The following is a 25799-nucleotide window of genomic DNA, read 5'->3' as shown; positions in this document are numbered from 1 at the left end:
GCCTGGACTTTTTTTTGTTTGTTTGTTTGTTTTTGAGACAGAGTTTTGCTCTTGTTGCCCAGGCTGGAGTGTAGTGGCACAATCTCAGCTCATCGCAACCACCCCCTCCCGGATTCAAGCGATTCTCCCGCCTCAGCCTCCCGAGTAGCTGGGATTACAGGCATGCACCAACACCCCTGGCTAATTTTGTATTTTTAATAGAGATGGGGTTTCTCCATGATGGTCAGGCTGGTCTCGAACTCCCGACCTCAGGTGATCTGCCCACCTCCACCTTCCAAAGTGCTGGGATGACAAGCATGAGCCACACCGTGCCCAGCCCCTTATTTTTTACTCTTTTGTTTCATTTTCTTAACCTGCCTTATCAAGCAACCATCTTTTTACATGGTATAAAGAGTTGTTTTGTTTTGAGACAGGGTCTTGCTCTGTCACCCAGACTGAAGTGCGATGGCACAATCATGGATTATGGCTCACTGCAGCCTCTCAAGTGATCCTCCCACCTCAGCTTCCCAAGTAGCTGGGACTACACGTGTGCACCACCACGCCCAGCTATTTATTTTTACTTTTTTGTAGAAGCGAGGTCTCATCATGTTGCCCAGGCTGGAGTTGAACTCCTGGGCTCAAGCAGTCCTCCTGCCTCGGCCTCGCAAAGTGCTGGGATTACAGGTGCGAGCCACTGTGCCTGGCCCCTGTTTTTCAAGACATACAGATTTTAATATAAAGAAAGTCACTTTTCTCATTCTAATGCGAGAGAGACAATAGTGTACATAGACTCCAGAAAGGGAAGAGTCTAGTGAGAAAATACCACTTTTCTTATAAACTTTCCCCTCACTGACTTTCCATCTTCCTCTCTTGTCCATTTCTTACCGACTCATTAACTTATCAATGAGGAATTTAGAAGAAAAACTTCATAACATACTCACAGCAATGCTAACTTTTCCTAAAATTTGTTCAGGAATTCTTCCAGCTTTCTTCAGGACTTGATCCAGAGAACCTCCATCCTAAGAATGAGAATACCAGACCAGTTAGTGACAATGTTCTAACTATTCTTTCAAGTGATAACTTCCGGCCGAGGCTGAGGCAGGAGAAGGGTGTGAACCCGGGAGGCAGAGCTTGCAGTGAGCCGAGATCACACCACTGCACTCCAGCCTGGGTGACACAGCGAGACTCTGTCTCAAAACAAAAACAAAAACAAAAACAAAAACATACACACAAAAAAAACCCAGAAGGCTGGGTTCAGAGAACTTCAGCACAGCTGAACACATGGAGGTTCCTGGAGGGTGGTGCACCCAGGGAAGGCATGGAAGCTTCGTACCCCACTCCCATACCTTGTCCTATGTGTCTCTTCATCTGTATCCTTTGCAATGTCCTTTATAATAACCCAGTAAAATTAAGTGTTTCCCTGAGTTCTGTGTGCCAATCCAGCAAATTAATCGAACTCAAAGATAGATAGGATCATGGGAGTCCCAACTTAAAGCCAGTCAGTCAGACGTTTTGGAGGCCCAGACTGGCAACTGGTGGTAGCAGAGTCTTGGGGACTGAGCCCTGAACCCAAGGGATCTGACATGATCATCTGGTAGACAGTGTCAGAATGAAACAGGAGGACACCCAGCTGGTGTCCGCTGCTTAGAGTGTAGAGAAAATCCCTCCACACTTTTTTGGTCACATAAGTCTTCTCTGTTGATTGTTGTGGCGTGACAGTAAAGGAAAAACACGGTCTAGGCGTTTTTCCCAACATTACAATGAAACCGTAACTGCATAAGAAAGTGATACAGACATGCAGAAGGGAGAAGTAATTCTGACTTCACTTAAAAGATGGCATTTGAGCTGAATATTACTCAAAGGATGAACATGATTTCTATACTTGGAAAAGTGGAGGAGAAAAGGGAGAGAAGAACAGAGTACTACTGCAATAAGATCAAAGCAGGGACGCATCACGTTGCTGAGTACTCCTGGGATGATGTGGTCATTTCACTGTTGGTGCATGAAGAGATGCAGTGACAGATCAGGCTAGAAATGGCTGGCTGTGACCAGAACCCCACCAAGGAACTGGGACTTGACTTTATGGAGTCAGAAGTAAAGGAATCCAACCTGAGGGTTTAAAAATGAGAATCACAGCAGCTGAGGGAGACAGACAAGACTCTGGAGGCAGAGAGACTGGCAAGGAGATGAGATGACATGAATGGGGTGCCGGACAGAGGCAGTAGAAAGAGCACAAGAGAGGATACAAGTATGGTGTGAAGCCAGGCTCTGCAGGGCTCACATACCAGGGGCTCCCATTAAGGGGTTCTACATTTTAACCTGCGATCTTGAAGAAATGCCTCGCTAAGGGGATCCTGATGTATCAAGGCAGAAATAGGTTAATTTCCCCTATGGCTTCAGGTGTAGCCAGTTACCACTTGCAACTTAAAATTACTCTCAGAGGTAGACCTAATTCCTGAAAATGCAAAACAAATTTTCTAAAGTATCCTGCCTATATTGAGCAGTTATCATCATCCTCTATCATTTATCAAATGCCTCTGTATATGTAAGAACTAGGTTTTTTTTTTTTCTTTTTTTAAACCTGTAAGATAAAGATAGAACACACTCTTCTCCTTAGGGAGACAGAATATATTCATAAGAGGTAAGGCACTTTAAATCCTCCTCTGAAACAAGGCAGGGAACAAACAGTTGAATGAAGAGAACAGACAATGCTACTGATGCTCAGAGGAGGAAGTGATCCTCCTGCCTCAGCCTTCCGTGTAGTTGGGACCACAGGTACGTGCCACCCCACCCAGCTATTTTTTATTTTTTTTGTAGATAGCGAGTCTCACTTTGTTGCCCAGGCTGGTCTCGAACTCATGGGCTCAAGCAATTCTCCTGCCTCAGCCTCCCAAAGGGCTGGGATTACAGGTGTGAGTCACTGCGCCCAGCCAGCACTACTTCTCAACTGACCCTAAATGCAGCCTAGGACAGGGGGCAGCCCAGATAACTGTCTTGGTTTACACTTCCCCTGGGGGTTGGTAAGAGAAATATCTCTATTAAAAAGGAAAAAACAAACCAGGTGCAGTGGCTCATGCCTGTAATCCCAAACCTTTGGGAGGCCAAGGCAGGAGGATTGCTTGAGGCCAGGAGTTCAAGACCGGCCTGGACCACATAGTAGTGAGACTCCATCTCTACAAAAAATAAAAATTAGCTGGGCATGGTGATGCACATCTGTTGTCCTCCTGCTACTTGGGAGGCTAAGGTGGGAGGATTGTTTGAGCCCAGAAGCTCAAAGTTATAGTGACCTATGATCATGCCACCACACTCTAGCCTGGGCAACAGAGCAAGACCGTATCTCTAAAATTAATCAGTTAATTTTAAAACAAAAAGGAAACATTGGCTCTCTTCCCTTTAACCTCCACAGAGCTACAAGCAGACTATAGTGTGAACAATCGAATTACAAAATGTAAGGGGCATAAGCCAGTCAGGATTCCCCAGGGTTGCCTGCAACTAACCAAACAACTTTCTAATTCTAATTCACTGTTGCCAAGTCCTTGCCTTAAGCTGCTGAAATTGTGCTTATTTTTAGAAGCCAATTATTAACTAAGTCAATGGTGCTTTTGTGAAGGTTTTCTATGGAAGAGACAAATGCTTTATGAAAATAACAGTTCAAAAGCTTTTATTCCTGCACAAGAACCATTAACTCTGGGTCCCTAGTTCTCCAGTTGCTCAGCTACCACCTGAGCAGGAATCTACTTCCCCCAAAGACAAAAGCATTCCTATTCTGATCAAGAAGCATTAATTTCCCTCCTTGGGTCCCAAAATTCAGACTGGGCAGTGCACACAGAGCTTATTTCTAGGAAAGATCAGCCCCTGGCTGAGTGCTTTAGAAGATAGGGCTCAACGAATGCTGATGACACAAATTTACTTTAAAACACATTCCCAGGGCCAGGCGTGGTGGCTCACACCTCTAATGCCAGCAGTTTGAGAGGCCGAGACAGGCGGATTGCTTGAGCCCAAGAGTTCAAGACCAGCACGGGCAACATGGTAAAACCCCATTTCTTCTAAAACTACAAAAATGAGCCAGGCATAGTGGCATGTGCCTGTAGTCCCAGCTACTCAGGAGGCTGAGGTGGGAAGATCGCTTGGGCCCAGGAGGCAGAGGTTGCAGTGAGCTGAGATCGTGCCGCTATACTCCAGCATGGGCAACAGTGCAAGACCCTGTCTCAAAAACAAACAAAAACAAAACCCCACGCACCCCCAAAAATTGGAGCAATGGATATGTGGTAAACCAAATATCTCAAAATATAAGTTGTAGAATCTAGGTGGTGGGTTTACGAGTGTACACTTCCTTCAAGTTTTCCTGCATGTTTGAAAATTTTTTTTTTTTTTTTGAGATGGAGTTTCGCTCTTGTCACCCAGGCAGGAGTGCAATGGTGTGGTCTCAGCTCACTGCAACCTCTGCCTCCCGGTTTCAAGTGATTCTCCTGCCTCAGCTTCCTGAGTAGCTGGGATTATAGGCACCACGCCAGCTAATTTTTGTAATTTTTTTTTTTTTTTTCGAGACTGAGTTTTGCCTTTGTTGTCCAGGCTACAGTGCAGTGACACAATCTCAGCTCACCACAACCTCCACCTTCTGGGTTGAAGTGATTCTCCTACCTCAGCCTCCCGAGTAGCTGGGATTACAGGCATGTGCCACTGTGCCTGGCTAATTTTGTATTTTTAGTAGAGACGGGGTTTCTCCATGTTGGTCAAGCTGGTCTCAAACTCCCGACCTCAGGTGATCTGCCCGCCTCAGCCTCCCAAAGTGCTGGGATTACAGGCATGAGCTACCGTGTCTGGCCATTTTTGTAATTTTTAATAGAGATGGGTTTTCACCATGTTGGCCAGGCTGGTCTTGAACTCCCGAACTCAGGTGATTCGCTCACTTCAGCCTCCCAAAGTGCTGGGATTACAGGTGTAAGCCACCATGCCCGGCCTGTGAAAATTTTCATAATAAAGTGTTGGGAAAATAATATTCATGACACAAAACTCATGCAAAGACTGTGACAGAGAGAAGACCAAAGACCTTCAGAAGCTGGGATGTGGCTATCGAACAGAGGTCTCTCTACCTAACACCTTTGAAATACTGAAGCTGAGGCAAAGCAGAAGGTCCAAGGGAAGCAGCAGCCCAGAGTCAGAATTTTCGATCCAGAGGAAGCCAGGGCAGGGCCTTTCCTGCAAGAGGACCTGCTCAGGAACAAGGAAGGGCTGAGAGTGCCCAGAGCTGAAGAAGAAAGCCACTCTGGCTCTCATGGCTGCCTGGTCTTCAGGCCACAGCTGCTTCCTACATGGTCCCATCTAGACGCTCTGGCAGCACCTGAGCCTCTTCACTACCACTGACTGACTATTCTAGCTGCCCTCTGGGTCTATGTACAGCCAGGGCCAAAAGGTCCTATGGCAGGCTCCAAGGCCTAACCCTCCCCCACCGAGTCCCAAGCCTGACCAGGTCTTCCCCATCCTGGCCACCCTCATTCAATCACTCAACATATACCACCTAACAGGTGCCAGACACTGTGCTTGGCCCTTGAAACATTTTCCCCTCCCAGTCTCACGTTCCCCACGATAACTCCAGAGACTTGTGCAGGAACATCTCACTATTTCCAGAGAGCCAAATCCATGAGGGGAAAAACTGACTTGCAGTCACTGGAAATGGGCTAAGAGAATGGGAAACCAACTCCAGTCATTTCCAGTGTCATTTTCTCCTGAAGGAGGAGAAAGGCTTGAAGGAAGGGGAGGACATGGCAAGAGCACAAGAGATGTGATCAACATCTATAAGTTCAAAGTGAATAAAGAATTCCAGAATAAGGATGCCACCTAGCATCTCAAAAAAGGTCAATGTAAATGAAGAAGCCTCCTAGTATCTCAAAAGAGGTCAACGTAAGAAAAATAAAAAGATTGGTTGGGCACAGTGGCTCATGCCTGTAATCCCAGCACTTTGGGAGGCCGAGGTGGGCAGATCATGAGGTCAGGAGTTCAAGACCAGCCTGGGCAACATGGTGAAACCCCATCTCTACTAATGATAGAAAAAAATTAGCGGGGCGTGGTGGCACGCACCTGTAATCCCAGCTACTCTGGAAGCTGAGGCAGGGGAATCGCTTGAACCTGGGAGGTGGAGGTTGCAGTGAGCCGACATTGTGCCACTGCACTCCAGCCTGGGTGACAGGGCAAGGCTCTGTCTAAAAGAAAAAAAAAAGTGGGAAAAACCCTTTGTCACCCTAAAAAATAAAAATAAATAAAATTTAAAAAAAAAAAAAAAAAAGAACACAAGAGACCCAAGGGATAAGAAACAGCTCCCTGAGGGGAAGCCAAGACCCAAGCAGAAAATAATCAGCACCCCAGGCCAAGCACTAGGACCAAGCCAGAAATGTTCATATGCTTCCCACAGAGAATGCTCTGCTCTCATTGAGGAAAGAGGGAACGAGCACTTTCTCTAATCTTCAGATGTGCAGAAGACGTTTTTAGGATTTAGGTTCCATATGGCACCCACAAATGTCAGCAGACGCCTATAACAGTGGATGCAGCACTTCGTGATCATTACAATGAAGACAGGTTCAAAATAATGGAGGCACAAGTAGGGAATCCTCCCAGGAGTGTTCTTCTAAAGTTCATTAAGGCTGCGCACCAGGACCCCTATTCTAGAGGTCAGGGCAGGTCTAAAGCATCAGGAATAAAATGGGGTAGGAGCTGAGAGACACAATACTGGACTGAAAGCACAAGAGCCACCAAGTGTGCAGACTCACGTCAGCCCTCATCTCTAAGCCATCAGCCCAGGGAGAATAAAGCAAAGACTAATACTTGCAGAATTCCCTAAGTTGAACAGTGTGTTGGAAGACTTATATCTGAAGAAAAGGAGGGCCTCCAAGAACATAGTGGTAAAATGACTGGCAGCTAAAATGCATATAATTAATTAGCCCATGAATGCCCTCTCTCTCCAGTGCCCTCTCCTTCCACTAACGTGCATCATGCAGAAACCCAGAGAAACCCTTCAGGCTGCCTTTACAGTAGATTATGTCATCTTCATAACCCCAGAGCCTTGCACCTAGCATACAGCATTGTACACAAGAAAGGGATTTAAACTGTATTTACCAGATTTTACTTACATCACATCTTAGGGTAATCAGAATCAAAAAAACTACGAGAGGTGCTCTAAGTACACCCAACAGGAATACTGCCCACTTCCTTCAAGAGAGGCAAGGACCTAGAAAGGAGGCCTGCCATCTTGTGAATATCCCAAGCTCTACAGTTAGACTTCCCAGATGCTCCAGATAGTGATGTGGATCCCAGGAGCAGCAGAGAGGCAGCTGGTCATCTCCCAGACCAAAGATTACGCCAGAGCCACCCAACTCTTAAGGCCATTGCTCCAGAGGCTGAGAGGGTGTCACATACCATGTGCTCCATGCAGATACTGATCTCGCCATCGCTGTAGAATGCACCATAGAAGCCCACGATGTACGGAGAGTTGCACTCATGCAGAACCTGCAGCTCCCTTATGATCTGGTTCCGGATTGCGGGTTTGATCTCCAGATGAATTAGCTGGAGAAAGGTGGAAGAAAGAGAGGTTTTATGAAAGAAAGACGGAGGAAGGGACGAAAGATGTAGTCTTGTTAAATGTTTAAGCTCTTAAAGGTAAAGGGAGGAGAAACAGTTTGTTACAAACAAGTTTCTGCTCAACCAAGAAATGAGTGTCATTGTACTAAGGCAGGCACTGGCACTGGGGGCTGTCCCAGCTGTGCCTCAGCTCCTGGGAGCCCAGACAGGAACAAAGTTAAGGGAGGGCTTACTCCAAGAGAGGCTTTGGAGCTCAGATATGAAGAGAAATTGACCTTGAGGACTTGGTTCACACTCAAGAGTTGTGAAAGTAGAAGGGTATGAGGAACTCAGGTATGCTAACCTAGGCTGCCCAAAAGATTCTTCCTTGAGCTCAGAAGCCTGATGTGGTTGAGACTGAGCCAAAGTCTAAGGTGCTACCTTATGTCACCCTAACATTTTCCCTTGTTCCAGCTGGGGAGACAAGTGACAGTCACATTAAATAGTTACATAGTAAGGTTGAACTTCTAAAAAATCCCACAGACAGCGAGTGTGTCAGAGAACACGGATGCAGTGGTTACCAGTGTGGGCTGGGGCACCTAGTAAAAGCTACACAAGAGGTGGACCTAGAAAATGGGCACTGTTTGAAAAGACAGAAGGAACAGCACACACAAAAATTATGGGCACGGGAGTGAACACCATGTGCAAAAAAACATTGAAGAGCCCAACCTCTCTGGAGCAAGGGGCTGTATTGCAAAAGAGGACCAAGGGTAGATAGGAAAGGGAAGTCCAGCTCTACAAGTACATGCTATGATAGGAGTTCAGATACTATAATGCAGGAAGATAAAGGGGATTCACTGGCAGGGCTGGAGCACAAGTGGGAAACAACTTGAAATCCTTGTTTTGTGCATCACTGGGGCTGGGTGAATGAAAGCAGCTTCTCCAGCACTTGATAAGCAATAAACAGGTACCCTGGCATTCCTTCCACAGCACACAGAAGGCTAAAGAAGAGTCATTTATTATTTTCCAGATGGGATGGGGATTAATACACTAACACATTCATTAGTGTGTTTATCCATAATCTAATAGATAACAAGCATTCAAAATTCAAACAGCACGGCCGGGCACGATGGCTCACACCTGTAATCCCAGCACTTTGTGGGGCTGAGGCGGGTGGATCACCTGAGGTCGGGAGTCCGAGATCAGCTTGACCAACATGGAGAAACTCTGTCTCTAATAAAAATACAAAAAAATTAGCCAGGCATGGTGGCACATGCCTGTAATCCCAGCTACTCAGGAGGCTGAGGCAGGAGAATCGTTTGAACCCAGGAGGTAGAGGTTGCACACCAGCCTGGGCAACAAGAGCGAAACTCTGTCTAAAAAAAAAAAAAAAAAATTCAAACAGCACAAAAAGGTATTGAGTAAAGTCAGTCTTCCTTCTACTCTGGTCCCCAGGCTTCTAAGTACCCTGAGAGATAATCCAATTATCTGTTAATCAAGGCAAACTCACCTTTCTGGCCATGACCAGGCCAGAAGGCTTGTGGGAGACCTTGAACACCACGCCGCCATTGCCAGCCCCCAGCTCACTGATCTTCTCAAAGTCGTCATCCTTCAGTTCTCCCACCTTCTGCTTCTGGGTAAGAAAGGCCTCAAGGCGCTTTCGCTGCTGCTCATCAAGTTCTAGCTCCTCCAGCTTCTTCTGCAAGGCCTCCAAGTTGGTCCTGTTCCAAAGCGGGGAGCACAAGTCAATACTGTCACCAGAGAAGTCAACCCAAAGAAGTACTCCTATCATGGAAAGCAAGCTCCAGGTCTGAGGCCAGACAGAGAACCAAAGTGGGAGGCTAGAGAGGAGGCCCCCTCCCACTGTGGCTCTGCCCGCTTCACTCCAGCCACCCGGGATGACTATCACCAACATGCTTTACCTCTCAGGGCTTCAATTTCCTCATTTATAAACTGAAAAAATTAGGTCTTTCTCACTCAGTATGCTGCAAGTCAGTGAGAGGAACTACTAAAATCCAGAATAAGCCACCTTAATTTGCTTTAAAACCCCAGTTTAAAAAGGCCCGCTACTGTTGGTTTTATTGTTTTACCATACACAAAATAAAATTCCCTAAATTCACTTAAATGAAATCAAACCAACTTTAAACTGAATCACAACAGTAGAAATCCTCATTTTCAATGTAATCAGGTCCAGGAACCAGGTTAATCAAAAAAGTCACAGGAAAAATCATAAAAATTATATATCTAAAATTATTATTTTTACATAATGTATATAAATCTGCATTCATTCACCCATTCTTTAACATAAGGCAAGACTCTTTTTATAAGGGTCCAAAGAGGACCCACTGGTTAAGAGGTCCACATCATCCTTCACACATGGACCAGAACATAATACATTGTCGACAATTTCCTATTCCTGATTTGTTAAAGCTGGTTAAAGTTATATTGTGATTACTTGCAGAGTAATCACAATATAAAATTTTAGAGTTTTATGATTTCCCCCAATCTTAATGTTCATCTAGTTTGACAGTAATGTGTTTTAGTGACTTGGACTTATGAGTCTTTCCACAGCTTTTAACTAGTGTTCATAGGGGGAAACAAATCACTTCATTTGCAGTTACATTTCATCAGTTTATCTGATACTTAAATACATTACTTAACTACAATACCAGCTACAGCTGAACAATTGGGTTTGGGAACAAGCTGGCTCTTGGTAAGCATATAATTCAGCCAGTGGGTGCTAAAGCGAGTGGGTATGGCACAGAGCAGCCTGTCTGCAGTGCATTCACCATGCTGTGAGCATTGCTCAAGAGTGTTTCATCCAGGGAACTGAAAAGTGTTCATCACTCCTGTGAGTTGGTTAACAGGAAGGTGGTAAGAGAGTTTCCACTGTGTTTCACTGGATTTCACTGGGTTTCAAATTGAAGTCCCGGGAGGTGAAGCATGTCAGTGACAATCATGTGGGGTGGCTGGAGTGACACAGGTGACAAGATAGGCCTTCGTTATACATCATCATGTTGGTGTTCCTGCCAACACACACACCCCAATTCTGAGCTTAGAAGATAGAGTAAGCATAATCTGCTCTTCCTTCGCACCCTCTATCCCAAACCTCTAGAAGACAGGGAAATGAAGACTTAATGCCTCTCCATGTATGAGGAGATCTGACACTGCCTTATAAATAACATCACGCATGGGACCAAAGGAGATGCAAGGCCGAGGTTGCTGATTTTCCTCACTGATTTTCCCCCCACCCCACCCGCTGCACACATCAAAGAAAGGCCATGCAAGCACACAGTAGGAAGGCAGCTGTCTGCAAGCCAGGAAGAGGGCTCTTGCCAGAACCCAACCATGCTGGCACCCTGCTCTTAGACTTTCAGCCTCCAGAACAGTGAGAAAATAAACTATTGTTGTTTAAGCTACTTAGTCTATGATATGTTATCATAGCAGTCCAAGCAAACTGAGACAGCTACTCAATATTTTCATCCAAGGTTCGGCTATGTCTTGCAGTGTCCCCAGTCCCTAGGGTGTGGGAACCCAGAACATGTGTGGCTGGGGGTGCACAGTGCACACTCTCTGGTTTCCTTTCTCCAAGGTCTCCCCACAAAGGAGCTTACTGAGGACCACATTTAGAAACACATGTCAAATGTAGATGGACCCCACAGCTAAAACCTGAGTGAGGTTACAGCTGCCTGACAGGCTCAGCAGGCCAGCTAAAAATGCAGATTCCAAAAGCTATCAACACACACACACACACACACACACACACACACACACACACACATATACACACACTGTGCATGATGGGAGAATGGAAAGAGGGCTGCGTGGAAGAAAAACTGCTTTCCTCACAACACTGTGTAACTCTCCTCAGTGCTTTACATTTATTAAGTCACTTAACCCACAACCCCCGATTAGAACAGATGAGCAAACTCAAGCACAGACAGGTGAACTAAGATGTCAAAGGTCAAAGAGCTGGTAAGTGGCACAGCCACGTTTCAAATTCAGGCAGAGAGAACGAATGTCTTACCTTAACCATGATGCTATATTATCTTCAAAAAGCTCAATACTTTCAAGGGAGGCAACAGACAAACATGGGTAAGATCCCAGTGTGACGCATTTAACACACCAGGGCTTAATCATACATAAAGATGGTGTGCCCTACACAAAGAGGCCTTTGCACCAGAGGTAATCCTGTCTCCCCTGCACATCAATCTGATGATGGATCTACTGGAGCAGATTAACACTGCCTTGCAGCTAATACTCACCACAGAAATTCAATCAATTTGCAAAGGAAAAGGGAATGCTGACTCTGTTCACTTTCCTGATACTTTGAAATAGGTAATTCTTACACTTTCTGGAGGAACAACTAAGTCTGAGCTTTGTGCTACCTTTCTCCCTCCTCTAATTCCTATGCCCTGCTGTTTAACCACCCACCCTACTAGCTAATGAACTGGCTTCTGACCTGTACTTTCACAAGGTGGCCAGTGAGAGAAATGACAAAGACTATAGGCTGGGGTGGCAAAGACTTTCCTAATGGCAGGTGTGTATGGATGAGGACTGGAGATGGAATCGTGTTGACAAATCACTAGTATTCAAGAGTCCTGGATTCTTTTTTTTTTTTTTTTTTATACTTTAGGTTTTAGGGTACATGTGCATAACGTGCAGGTTTGTTACATATGTATCCATGTGCCATGTTGATTTCCTGCACCCACTAACTCGTCATTTAGCATTAGGTATATCTCCTAATGCTGTCCCTCCCCCCTCCCCCAACCCCTCAACAGTCCCCGGATTCTTACCCCAAATTGTTCATCAACCAGCTGTGTGACCATGGACAAGTCACTTACCCTTGCCACATTTCAGATTTCTCCTCTATACATCATGGAATACTATGCAGCCATAAAAAGGAACGAGATCACGTCCTTTGTGGGAACATGGGTGGAGCTGGAGGTCATTAGTCTCAGCAAATTAACGCAGGTATACAAAACCAAATATCACATGTTCTCACTTGTAAGTGGGAACTGAATGGTGAGAACACACGGACACAGGGGAGGGAACAACACACACTGGGGCCTGTCAGTTGGGGAGGAGAGAGAGCATCAGGAAGAATAGCTAATAGATGCTGGGCTTAAAACCTAGGTGATGGGAAGATCTGTGCAGAAAACTACCATGGCACCGGTCTACCTATGTTAACAAATCTGCATATCCTGCACGTGTGCCCCTGAACTTAAAAATAAAAACAACAAAAAAATAAGGATTTCTCTTCTGTAAAATAGAAGTAACAATTCTATGCTTATTTCATTCACTGGAGTGGGTCAAAATAGAAACTAATGGAAGAAGCAAGAAATTTTTGACACATTTCTACACTAATACAGAGGGAGAGGAGGGGAAGTGGAGAAAAGGGAGGAGAGGCCAAGGCAGCAACGGCAGGATCCAGAAACTACTGCCTTTAATTATTCTTAAAATACTCGTTTTTTTTTTTTCCCAGAGAATGAAAGATGAAACATTTTATCTGAAAGTGAAACGAAGATCCTGTAGTGGCTTTCAGTACTCATTAAAAAGATATCAATCAATAATGTAACAGTATTCAGTATTTCTTCCTCTTGCAGAGGGAGTTGAAGTTCAACAAGGCTAATTTCTGCCTTTCCAAGGTGAAATGTTTTAAGCAAAGGATATAAGAGAGAGGGCCCTCACCCAACAACTATATCACCAATCTCTAAAACTCAGAGGGCATGAACCTGTCTCTGTCTCCCTTCACAATCTTTAGTTTTAACTGAAATCAGCAAAACTGACACTGGGGATTTAAAAACTAAACCAAAACAAAACTTGAGCTCCAGCACAATAAATCTGACACACAAAGCCCTCTCTCCAGGGACCAGCTGTGATCGGCTCCAACCGCCATCACATTCACCATGGCAGAGTTAGAACCACACACTGTAATGTGAATTCTGCATCATGGCTGTCTAACGGTAAATACAAGTTCATCAAGATAAAAGAAGAATATAGGTTTGAATGGGAATGCAGAGAAAAACAAGGGTTGTCATTTGCTTTTTGAAAACACCAGTGAGGCGCAAGGAAATGGGTGGGAAAGGATAATCCTATGGGCAAGAACATGTCCTTCCTCTCATCTCACCCATCTGCTAAGCCTAATTACACTGTCGCAACTGGAACCTTTCATTTGTGGTTCAGTGGTTTAAATCAAGCAGCAGCATAAAATGTATCCCAGGGAGGGACCTTGAAGACTACCTTATCCAACCCTCATTTTACAGATGGGAAAATTGAGGTCCCAAGGGACAAGTTCACACAGTTCACGGCTGGCAGGTCTCCTAACTCCTAGGAGAGAGCTCCTTTCAAGGCCCCACACTGCCCTTTTCAATTTAGAGGCTGGCCTAAGGAATGAAGGAAGGAGGTAGGGGGGTGATGTCCAGAAAAAGAAATGGGATCCCCAAACTGCCACACACCAAACTGAAATAGGCCACAATTGCATGCCACCCAACCTGAGCCTTGCTCTAGCCTTGATGGCAGGCCTTGCCTCTGCCAGGAGGGTACACTGAAGGAAGGGAAGAGGATGACAACCAATCACTGTAGGAAGGAGAGGAAAGGTCCCCGTGCAGGTGGGTGTTCTTACCAGAGAGCCCAGGGAGTTGTAAAGTTCTCCTTCCCCTGTGGCATCTGGCAAGCAGGAATGCTACTAGGGTAGGAAACAAGTCAAGTAGCAGGGAAAGAGGAAAGGAGAGGCAAAAGAGACAGACCCAAGGTAAGAGAGACCAGCACCTAGAGATAAAGGCTGCATACAATCCCTTGATCCACACCTTCTACCCCTATTTACCCATCTGTGAGATCTTGGGTAAGTTACCTTCCTTTCTGGTCCTCAGTTCCATACCCATAAGAAAAGTATATGGGAAGGAGGAGAGGAGGGAAGGGAAAAGTTGTCTATCTCTGAGGTCCAAGTCCGTCAATGTGACAGTAATCTGAGGAGGTACAGAATAAGAATGGGGGCATGTTCAAGTTGAGGGACTGAGGAGCTTCAATGGACAGGGGGCAATGTGAGAACAAAAATAACTGGCACCATGGGTCTCTGAACAGTCAAACCATGGATGGCTGAGGATTGAGAGTTAGGCGTATAAGGAGTAGTAAGACAGGAAAGGAGAATGGACCTGAAAAAGGAAGGCAGAGGGTGCCAAAAGCACAGCTTATCAACTTCCAGATTCCACCCCAGGCTAGCCCATCTGTGTTGGGCAGTGCAGACGCAGTGGCAAGGGACAGCCCCAGACAACATCTTGGGGAAGGTGTTCTATACCCTCCCATACCTGAACCCTTCAGGTTACTCTAAGAGAAGCTGTTCAACTACCTATAGGAAATCAAATTCTAGGAAATGTGTATACGTGCTCTGTGAAAGAAGCCAGGCACGAAAAGAGTATGTACTATATGATATGGTTTGGCTCTGCGTTCCCATCCAAATCTCATCTTAAATTGTAATCCCCATGTGTTGAGACAGGGAGGTGATTGAGTCATGGGGGCAGTTTTCCCCACATTGTTCCTGTGACAGTGAGTGAATTCTCATGAGAGCTGATGGTTTTGTAAGTGTCTGGCGTTTCCCCTACTGGCACTTCTCTCTCTTGCCACCATGTGAAGAAGGTCCTTGCTTCCCCTGTGCCTTATGCCGTGAGTGTATGTTTACTGAGGCCTCCCCAGCCATACAGAACTGTAATTCAATTAAACCTCTTTACTTTATAAATTACCGAGTCTTGGGCAGTTCTTTATAAACCAGTGTGAAAATAGACTAATATACTATGTAATTCCACCTATCGAAAATTCAAGGCCAGGCATGCTGGCTCACACCTGTAATCCCAGCACTCTGGGAGGCCGAGGCGGGAGGATTACTTAAGCCCAGTTGTTTGAGACCAGCCTGGCCAACATAGTGAAACCCCATCTCTACAAAAAATATAAAAATTAGCCAGGCGTGGTGGCATGTGCTTGTAATCACAGCTACTCAGGAGGCTGAGGTGAGAGAATTGCCAGAGCCTGGGAGGCGGAGGTCGCAGTAAGCCAGGATCACGTCTCTGAACTCTAGCCTGGGCAACAGTGAGAACCTGTCTCAAAAAAAAAAAAAAAAAGAAAAGAAAATTCAAAAAAGGGTAACACTAATCTTTGCAATTATAAACTAGGAAAGTGATTACCCTTCAGGGGGAAGTAACCAAGAGGGGGTGTGTGATGGTTAATTTTATGTGTCAACTTGGCTGGGCCATGGTGTTTCTGTGAAAATGTTTTTGGTTTTTGTGGGGGTTTTTTGGATGAGATTAACATTTAAATTGGTAAACTTAGATTAAAGTGAATTGCTCTCCATAATGTGAATGGACCTCAGCCAATCAGTTGAAAACCTTAAGAGAACAAAGACTGACCTGCCCAAAAGAAGGAACTCTGCTGGTGGCCTGCCTCTGGACTTGAACCGCATGCAACCCTACCCTGGGTCTTCAGCTTGCTGGCTTACCCCTGCAGATTTTAGGCTTATCAGACCTCCACAATCACGAGCCAATTCCCTAAAATAAACATCAATAACCCTCTCACACACACACACACACACACACACACACACACACGCACAACTGCTGTTGGTTCTGTTTCTCTGGTGAACCCTAATATAGGGAAGGAGGGGAATTCCTGGGTGCTAGTAATGCCCTGTTCTTGATCTGAGGGCTGGTTATATGGTGTGTTCGGTTTCTGAGAATTCATCAACTATGCTTTTATGATACATAAAAATGTACCTGACCCGAACCTGGGAGTCAGGCTATCTGGGTATGAATCCCTATTTGGCCGCTGAATAGCCATGTCAACTTGGAGAGGTTTTTTTTTTATTTTGGAGATAAGAGTCTTGCCCTGTCGCCCAGGCTGGAATGCAATGGCGCAATCTCAGTTTACTGCAACCTTCACCTCCCGCGTTCAAACGATTCTCCTGCCTTAGCCTCCCAAGTAGCTGGGTTTATGGGTGCCTGCCACCATGCCCGGCTAATTTTTGTATTTTTAGTAGAGACAGGTTTTCACCATGTTGGCCAGGCTGGTCTCTAACTCCTAACTTTGTGATCCACCAGGCTCCACATGCCAAAGTGCTGGGATTACAGGGGTGAGCCACCACGCCTGGCCAGAGAGGTTTCTTAAAAGCCTTAAGCTTCAGGTTTTTCATCAGTAAAATGGGGCTAACAGTAGTAAACACAACTTGGGGTTGTCAGGAGACTAAAGGAGCTCACCCACACTCATCTAGCTCACAGTAGGTGCTCAATAAATACTATCAAATGTTATTATTATTATTATTATTATTTTTTTGGAGATGGAGTCTTGCTCTGTCACCCAGGCTGGAGTGCAGTGGTGCATCTTGGGTCACTGCAAGCTCCGCCTCCTGGGTTCACACCATTCTCCTGCCTCAGCCTCCTGAGCAACTGGGACTACAGGTGCCCACCACCACACTTGGCTAATTTTTTTTTATTTTTAGTAAAGACGGGGTTTCACTGTGTTGGCCAGGATGGTCTCGATCTCCTGACCTCGTGATCTGCCCGCCCCGGACTCCTAAAGTGCTGGGATTACAGGCATGAGCCACCACTCCCAGCCCGAATGTTATTCTTTTTAACTAATTAGATTACAATAGCAAAACAATATTAAATATGCATTTAGCATTTAGATGATTCCAACTTTTAAAAAAAATTTCACTCTCATTTAATTTCTACAGCCACTTTTTACTTATTATCACATTTTGACTTAAATTGCCCTTAGCTGTATATACTCCTTTCGTTACTTCACTGAGGGCCTTCTAGTGCTGGAACTTATGCATTCTCAAAGACCTGGGAAGACAAAACAATCAATTTATTCTCAAAGGAAAAACAAGAGATCATCGTCAATGGGGTTTATATGCAGGCAAGAAGTAATGACCAGGGCTTCAAACCATATAACACGGGAAGCTAACCACTATGCTTGCAGAAAAGCACGGCCTTGGTATTTAGCTGCAGAGTTCTACCCTTGCAACACTACAGAAGAATATGTTAGGATTAGCGAATTTTAGCACTGGACAAAACTTTAAAGACCACCTACTTTAACTGCCTTATTTTAACTGTAAGAAAAACTACAGAGAAGTGACTTGCACAAGTTCACAAAGTAAGTGACTATTAGAGTTGAACCCAGGTCTTCTGACTCCTAATGGCTTCACACCTATTTCGCAGGTACAGAGTAGCCACAAGCATGTTTTTCTTCTTTCTAGTAGTTTCACCACAATGTGAAAGACCAGCTCTGCCCTGAGAGTGCCAATGTCCTTTCCCATACTTCTTAGATGCCTTCCTCTTCCTGAACCCCAGAAGAGGAGGGCACCTGAGCGGGAAATCTCAGGTGACTTCGTTTGCCAGTGCCTACTCTACTGAAGAACTGGGTTTTCATTCTTGAGAAGAAACTCATGGAAGGATATGTTTCCTATCATGGGTATACATGCTAATTTTTTTGTTGAATTTTCTTGGTGCGACTTATGCCAAGTAATTATAAAGGTTTTGTGTTTTTTTTTTGTCTTCTTGATGAATTCATGAAGGCTATGAAGCTGCAACAGGCAAGTCCTGGGTGTGAAAGCTTTATCTACCTCATTTATTTTTTATTTTTTGTAGCCATAGTGTCTATTTTCCTATTTTAAGATTACTGGGCTGCTCTCTGCCTATGGAGTAGCCATTCTTTTATCCCTTTGCTTTCTTAATAAACTTGCTTTCACTTAAAAAGGAAAAGAAAAAACACTGAAGTATTCCCAGGCCCTGTCTAAAACCTAAGAGTTGATGTATTGGCAGGAAGAGCTGAACGTTCAAGATGGTTTTGTGATGCATTTTTTTCTAATCTCCTTTTGTACGTGTAATATTGAGCAAATTAAACACTGCTCTTGGTTTAACAAGAAAGGAGGAAGAAAGATTCTAACTTCTGAGAGAAAACTCTTTCCCCTCTATGTGGAAGGCCCTGACTGAAATGTGGATCCAAGACTGTTAGCCAAAGTGTTGTCTCTTAATTGGTGCACCTTACTTTAGGATTCCCCTTTTCTTCCCCACTGCAAGGTGTGCCTTTCCTTCCGGAATTGTAAGTGAACACAATAATAGTACCTGTTTACACTGTGAAGTGGGATATTGTTACAGAAAACACACCAGTGGCTTTCTCGCTGTTGAACTAATAATGCCTTGTGAATGTATGATCTATGTAGATACCCTTGTAGTTGTACCTGCTGATGCTATCTGTCTGTTGGAAAATAAATTTTGAATGTCCCCTGCCCCGCCGCCCGCCATCCCCCACTAAAAAAAAGACCTGCTCTGTCCTAGCCCAGAAGCAGCTGATTTCCTGCATATGTCACTGGCCCTGGAAGTGGGTCTGGAAGCTTCTTTCAGGAACAATGACTATAAGACTTTTCTCACCTACACATCTGTCAGCAAGTGAAGAGTAGGCGGCCAAGATGTGATTTGCACAAGCAGCTAGCATCAAGAAGAGGTTAAAAAAAAAAATTCTGCTAAATTGAGTGAAGCACATTAGGAACCATGCAAAAGAATGACTGTATTGAAGCACAGCTTCTCCTGGTTGATGAAGAATCTAAGCCTAAAGCTGTACTCAACACCAACAAAAAGCAAAAGTCTACTAACTGCTGAAGGAGGTATAGAAAACTGTCTCCTGCCCAAGACCTGCCGCAGATACAATGCAAAGTCTGGCTGCCATACAGAGGAAGGGGAAGAATGTTGGGAAAACCCCAAATGCAAGGTCTATACTCACTTGTGGCTACTCTGTGCCTGCGAAATAGGTGTGAAGCCATTAGGAGTCAGAAGACCTGGGTTCAACTCTAATAGTCACTTACTTTGTGAACTTGTGCAAGTCACTTCTTTGTAGTTTTTCTTACAGTTAAAATAAGGCAGTTAAAGTAGGTGGTCTTTAAAGTTTTGTCCAGTGCTAAAATTCTCTAATCCTAAGAGACTGGAGGCTGGGCACAGTGGCTCACACCTGTAATCCCAGCACTTTAGGAGGCCGAGGCGGGCAGATCACCTAAGGTTGGGAGTTTGAGAACAGCCTGACGAACATGGAGAAACCCCATCTCTACTAAAAATACAAAATTAGGCAGGCTTGGTGGCACATCCTGTAATCCCAGCAACTCAGTAGGCTGAGGCAGGAGAATCGCTCGAACCCAGGAGGCAGAGGTTGTAGTGAGCCGAGATTGCACCACTGCACTCCAGCCTCAGCAACAAGAGCAAAATTCCGTCTCAAAAAAAAAAAAAAAGGTTGAGACTGGATCAAGACAATGAGAACCTCCCTACCTCTACTTCAAGCCAAGAATCACTGAAAAGCAACTGCAGCTTATCCCTAGGAAAGAGGCAAGAATGTAGAGAAAGAGTCCCTTTGTGGCAAAGGATTAAGGGACAGTTCAGAGCTGAAGAAGCAGTAGGAAAATCGAGAAAAAAAAAAACCTATGCAACTCAGGCTCCCCGCTAAGTGCAAGATAAAAACCCATTACTGGAAAAATTTGAAGCATGTGATGCATTTAAGTTAACAATATTAAAAAAGAAAGCCCAAACCCAGCTCAACTCTGGCTAAGAGCCTAACACAAACTAACAGCATGACAGAAAAGCATGCCCATTTCTGAGGATAAAGACAATTTACCTAATTCTCTGTTCCACTACATAATATCCAACATTCAATCAAAAATTACAAGACACGGGCTGGACATGGTGGCTCATGCCTGTAATCCCAGCACTTTGGGAGGCTGAGGCAGGCAGATCACTTGAGGTCAGGAGTTCAACATCAGCCTGGCCAACATGGCGAAACCCCACCTCTACTGAAAATATAAAAATTAGCTGGGCATGGTGGCATATGTCTGTAATCTCAGCTACTCAGGAGGCTGAGACAGGAGAGTCACTTGAACCCGGGAGGCGGAGGTTGCAGTGAGCCAAGATAGTACCATTGCACTCCAGCCTGGGCAACAAAAGAAAAACTCCATCTCAAAAAAAAAAAAAAAAATGCACAAGACATAGCTGGGTGCAGTGGCTCACATCTGTAATCTCAGCACTTTGGAAGGCCAAGGCAGGTGGATCACCTGAGGTCAGGAGTTCCAGACCAGCCTGGCTAACATGGTGAAACCCCATCTCTGCTAAAAATAAAACAATTAGCCAGGCATGGGTGGGGCACAGTGGCTCACACCTGTAATCCCAGCACTTTGGGAGGTCGAGGTGGGCGGATCACCTGAGGTCGGGAGTTTGAGACCAGCCTGACCAACATGGTGAAACCCCATCTCTACTAAAAATATAAAATTAGCTGGGCGTGGTGGTGCACGCCTGTAATCCCATCTACTCAGGAGGCTGAGGCAGAAGAAACACTTGAACCTGGGAGGCAGAGGTTGCAGCGAGCCGAGATTGCGCCATTGCACTCCAGCCTGGTCAACAAGAGTGAAACTCCATCTCAAAAAAAAAATTAGCCTGGCATGGTGGCAGGCACCTGTAATCCCAGCTACTCAGGAGGCTAAGGCAGAAGAATTGCTTAATACCAGGAGGGAGGTTGCAGTGAGCCGAGATTGCACCACTGTACTCTAGCATAGGTGAAAAGAGTGAGACTCTGTTTCAAAAAAAAAAAAAAGGAAAGAAAAACACAAAAATCAAGAAGAGTTGGGAGGTGGGATGGCGGGGGAAACAACCTTATCAAGAGATAAGCAATAAACAGAACCAGACTCAGATGACCCAGATGTTGGAACTATCAGACAGGGGCCTTAAAATAACATGATTAATATGTTAAAGGTAGACAACATGCATGAACAAATGAGGAATTTCAGCAAAGGTGGAAACTAAAAATAGAATCAAATTAAAATGCTAGAAATTTTAAAAACATGGCATCAGAGGTCAACAGGCTCATTAGCCGATTACACGGAGCTGAGGGAACAATCAGTGACCCTGAAGATAGGTCAATAGAAATTTTTAAAAGGAGGCTAGGCACGGTGGCTCATGCTTGTAATACCAATATTTTGGGAGGCCAAGGCAGGAGGACCACTTGAGGCCCAGAGTTTGAGACTAGCTTGACCACTGGTGGCCCAGAGTTTGGGACCACCTTGTCTCAAAAAAACAAAAAGGAAAAAAAAAAAAAGAAATTAACCAAACTAAAGCAAAAAAAAAGAATAAAAGAAATCAGAACAGAGCATCCAAGAGTTGTAGGACAAGATCTAATCGTCTAACATATATGTAGTTGGGGTCTTGGATGAACAAGAGGGAACAGGACAGAAGAAATACTTGAAGAGATAAAGGCCAAGAATTTCCCAAAATTAACAAAAAACAACAAACATCCAGATCAAAAAAACACAGGGCACCCTAAGCAATACTTAAAAAAAGAAAAATCCCACACCTAGACCAATCATAGTCAAACTGCTAAAAACCAGAGACAAAAAGTCAACCTTAAAGTCATTTATCTATGTTTCCTTTCAGTGCTTGTTCATATACGTTCATTTTTTTTCCCTTATAGGTAATACAGTATAATTCATTTTCACCTAAGAGTGTTTTCTTTGGCTACCTTAGTTTCAGTTTCCCAATCTGTAAAAAAGGAATATCATATTCCACTCAATCCCATGTAGTTATAGTAAAGAATACCAATACAAATGTTCAAGCAACTGTGAAATATGCCACAAACAGAAGATATTTTCATGATTATTGCCTTACAGGACACGTAGTCTAAACCCCTGGTTTAGACGGAGAAACTGGGTCTCAGGAGAAGTGACTTATCCCAAGTCACACACACTTAATAGGTATCAGAAATTTTGACAATCAAACACTCTTAAGTGCAAATGAATTATATTGTATTACCTACGAGGGGAAAAAACGAATGTATACGAGCAAGCACTGCAAGGAAACATAGATAAATGAAATCAGTTGCTGTGGCAGGGTAAAAGGTGATTTAATCCCCGTGTTTTCATGTTGTTCATGCAATAAATAATCTGGGGAAAATGCACAATGTAGTTAATTACCTTTATTGCTTTTATGGTTTCACCACCAACTTCAAAAGAGATTCTGGGGCAATGACTGTACCACAGTTCCCCTAATTCCAACAAAGGGCCTAGAAAACAGGCGGCTGTGTAGTTGAGGACATGCTAGAGTAAGTTTTGTGGGGATATGAGGCTCAAACTGGTCTAGAATGACATAAAATAATGAGATAGCAAAAAAAAAAAAAAAGAGAGAGAAAGGGCATTCTAGTAGGGGCTACTCTGGGAACAATGGTATAGAATTGGTTTGTTGCTGTTTTTTGGTTTTTTGTTTTTTTGAGATGGAGTCACTCTGTCACCCAAGCTGAAGTGCAGTGGTACGATCTCAGCTCACTGCAACCTCCACCTCCTGGTTCAAGTGTTCCTCCCACCTCAGCCTCCCAAGTAGCTGGGATTACAGGCTCCACTATGCCAGGCTAATTTTTGTATTTTTTTAGTAGAGACAGGGTTTCACCATGTTGGTTGGCTAGGCTCGTCTCCAATTCCTGACCTCAAGTGATCTGCCCACCTCGGCCTCCCAAAGTGCTGAGATTACAGGCGTGAACCACTGCGCCCAGCGACAATGGTACAGAATTAGGATTAAGAATATTATAAGCCATAAACTCGCAGTTAGCACTTAAGAAAAAAAAAAAAAAAAAACGATTATAAATCAGGCCAGGCAAGGTGGCTCACACCTGTAATCCTGGCACTTTGGAAAGCCAAAGCGGATTGCTTGAGCTCAGGAGTTTGAGACCACCCTGGGCAACATGGCAAAACCCCATCTCTACAAAAAATACAAAAATTCACCAGGTGTAGTGGCATGCATCTGTAGTCTCAACTACTTGGGGGGCCAAGGCAGAAGGATGGCTTGAACCCAGGAGGTCAAGGTTGCAGTGAGCCAAGATCACACTACTGCACTCCAGCCTAGGTGATAAAGTGAGACCCTGTTTCAGAAAAAGAAATATATATGTATATGTGTGTGTGTGTGTGTGTGTGTGTATATGTGTGTATATATGTGTACATATATATAAAATTGTACATATAAAAATTATATGTAAGTACATATATGCGCGTGTGTGTGTGTGTGTGTGTGTGTGTGTGTGTGTGTGTATGCCAAGAGTAAGTATTAGGGGAATAAAGCCTAAAATAAAAAAATAAGAAAATGAAAGGACAGGTGTTTATTTACCTTTTCAATCAGCTTTCCCAGGTTGAAAGACATTTATTTTATTCTATTTTTGAGACAGGGTGTTACTCTGTCACCCTGGCTGGAGTGCAGCAGTGCAGTCACAGCTCATTGCAGCCTTGATCTCCCAGGCTCAGGTGATCCTCCCACCTCAGCATTTGGGGTAGCTGGGCCACCATGCCTGGCTAATTTGTGTACTTTTTGTAGAGGCTGGGTTTTGCCATGTTGCCCAGGCTGGTCTCAAACTCCTGGGCTCAAGTGGTCCACCCACCTTGGCCTCCCAAAGTGCTGGGATTACAGGTGTGAGCCACTGTGCATGGCTGAAAGGCATTCATTCATTCATTCATTCATTCATTTAACAGAATCTTGCTCTGTCACCCAGGCTGGAGTGCACTGGCACGATCTCAGCTCATCACAACCTCTGCCTCCCTGGTTCAAGTGATTCTCATTCCTCAGCCTCCCGAGTAACTGGGACTACAGGTGCCCACCACCATGCCCAGCTAATTTTTGAATTTTTAGTAGAGACAGGATTTCACCACATTGGCCAGGGTGGTCTTGAACTCCTGACCTCAGGTGATCCACCCACCTCACCTTCCAAAGTGCTGGGACTACAGGTGTGAGCCACCACACCTGGCCAAGGCATTTATTTTTAATTTCACTGAAAATCAGGTAGTTTCCAAGCCAACAGACATTTTTTTTTGTTTATGTCATAAAAACAGGTTTGATTAAAAAGAATCCCAGGTAGAATAAGAATCACACATTCCTATCCTTTAAAAAGAAACAAACAAGCAAACAAAAACACCCCCTAGGAATCAAACAGTCTTCTGAAATCACATAAATTACCTTCCCACAACATGTTTCTGCAGTCATGTGGAAAAACACACACATACACACACACAGAGGAGCCTCCGGAGTCATGAGGACCACCCACTCACATAGAGTTTCCTCAAATATTGAACAACATCCTGAATCACACACGGGGTGTCATATTGTTGCTTAAAACAAGTGACAGCCTATGGTTCCTTCTGCCCCGGTATATAAAATGTGTTTCATATTAGCCACATACAAAATAATTTTTTTTTTTTTGAGATGGAGTCTCACTCCCGTCACACAGGCTGGAATGCAGTGGTGCAATCTCAGCTCACTGCAACCTCCACCTCCCAGGTTCAAGCAATTCTCCTTCCTCAGCCTCCCGAGTAGCTGGGATTACAGGCATGCGCCACCACACCCGACTAATTTTTGTAGTTTTAGCAGAGACGGGGTTTTGCCATGTTGGCCAGGCTGGTCTCAAATTCCTGACCTCAGGTGATCCAACAGCCTTGGCCTCCCAAAGTGCTAGAATTACAGGTGTGAGCCACCGCGCCCAGCCAGATAATTTTTAAAGGATCAGGCTTCTGTAGAAGTACAAAAGGAAAAGTGATGGAGTTTGGACGGAGAGGGGGAAAAAAAACAGAGGTTAGAAGACAAAAAAGAAGCCAGGCATGGTGGTGCATGCCTGTAATCCCAGCTACTCGGGAGGATGAGGCAGGAGAATCACTTGAACCCAGGAGGCAGAGGTTGCAGTGAGCCAAGATTTGCGCCACTGCACTCCAGCCTGGGCAACAAAGTGAACGTCTGTCTCAAACAAAAGAAAAAAGGAAAAAAAAAAAAAAAAAAGGCCAGGCGCGGTGGCTCACGCCTCTAATCCCAGCACTTTGAGAGGCCGAGGCGGGTGGATCACAAGGTCAGGAGATCAAGACCATCCTGGCTAATATAGTGAAACCCTCTCTCTACCAAAAACACAAAAAATTAGCTGGGCGTGGTGGCGGGCGCCTGTAATCCCAGCTACTCGGGAGGCTGAGGCAGGAGAATGGCATGAACCTGGGAGGTGGAGCTTGCAGTGAGCTGAGATCGCACCACTGCACTCCAGCCTGGGCGACAGAGCGAGACTCCGTCTCAAAAAAAAAATGTGGTCAGCATCAGAAAAACAAAGGGAGCCCTGGGTCTGGTGGTGACCACTAAGCAGTGGGGCTGGCTGTTACTGAAAGGACAAGCTGGCTATGGCCTTAGAAAGATAACGTACTGGACATTATCCATTCCCCGTTCTTCAGAAGCTGATATAGAAAA

General features: G+C 44.7%; 1 protein-coding gene across 1 annotated transcript in view; it reads right to left on the bottom strand.

The window, feature by feature from the left end:
- MAP2K1 (mitogen-activated protein kinase kinase 1) overlaps positions 1–25799 on the bottom strand; it is a 101087-nt gene that overhangs the window by 43073 nt on the left and 32215 nt on the right. Inside the window, exons 2-4 of the mRNA XM_003267120.4 lie at positions 9041–9251; positions 7390–7536; positions 921–998 (exon numbers count right to left, since the gene is read on the bottom strand). Coding sequence (XP_003267168.1) covers positions 921–998; positions 7390–7536; positions 9041–9251 — 436 coding nt within the window. The remainder of the gene's footprint in view (positions 1–920; positions 999–7389; positions 7537–9040; positions 9252–25799) is intronic.

The sequence above is a fragment of the Nomascus leucogenys genome, chromosome 6, assembly GCF_006542625.1.
Source record: "Nomascus leucogenys isolate Asia chromosome 6, Asia_NLE_v1, whole genome shotgun sequence".
Taxonomy (NCBI): Eukaryota; Metazoa; Chordata; class Mammalia; order Primates; family Hylobatidae; genus Nomascus; species Nomascus leucogenys.
This window is presented reverse-complemented; position numbering and strand designations above follow the sequence as displayed.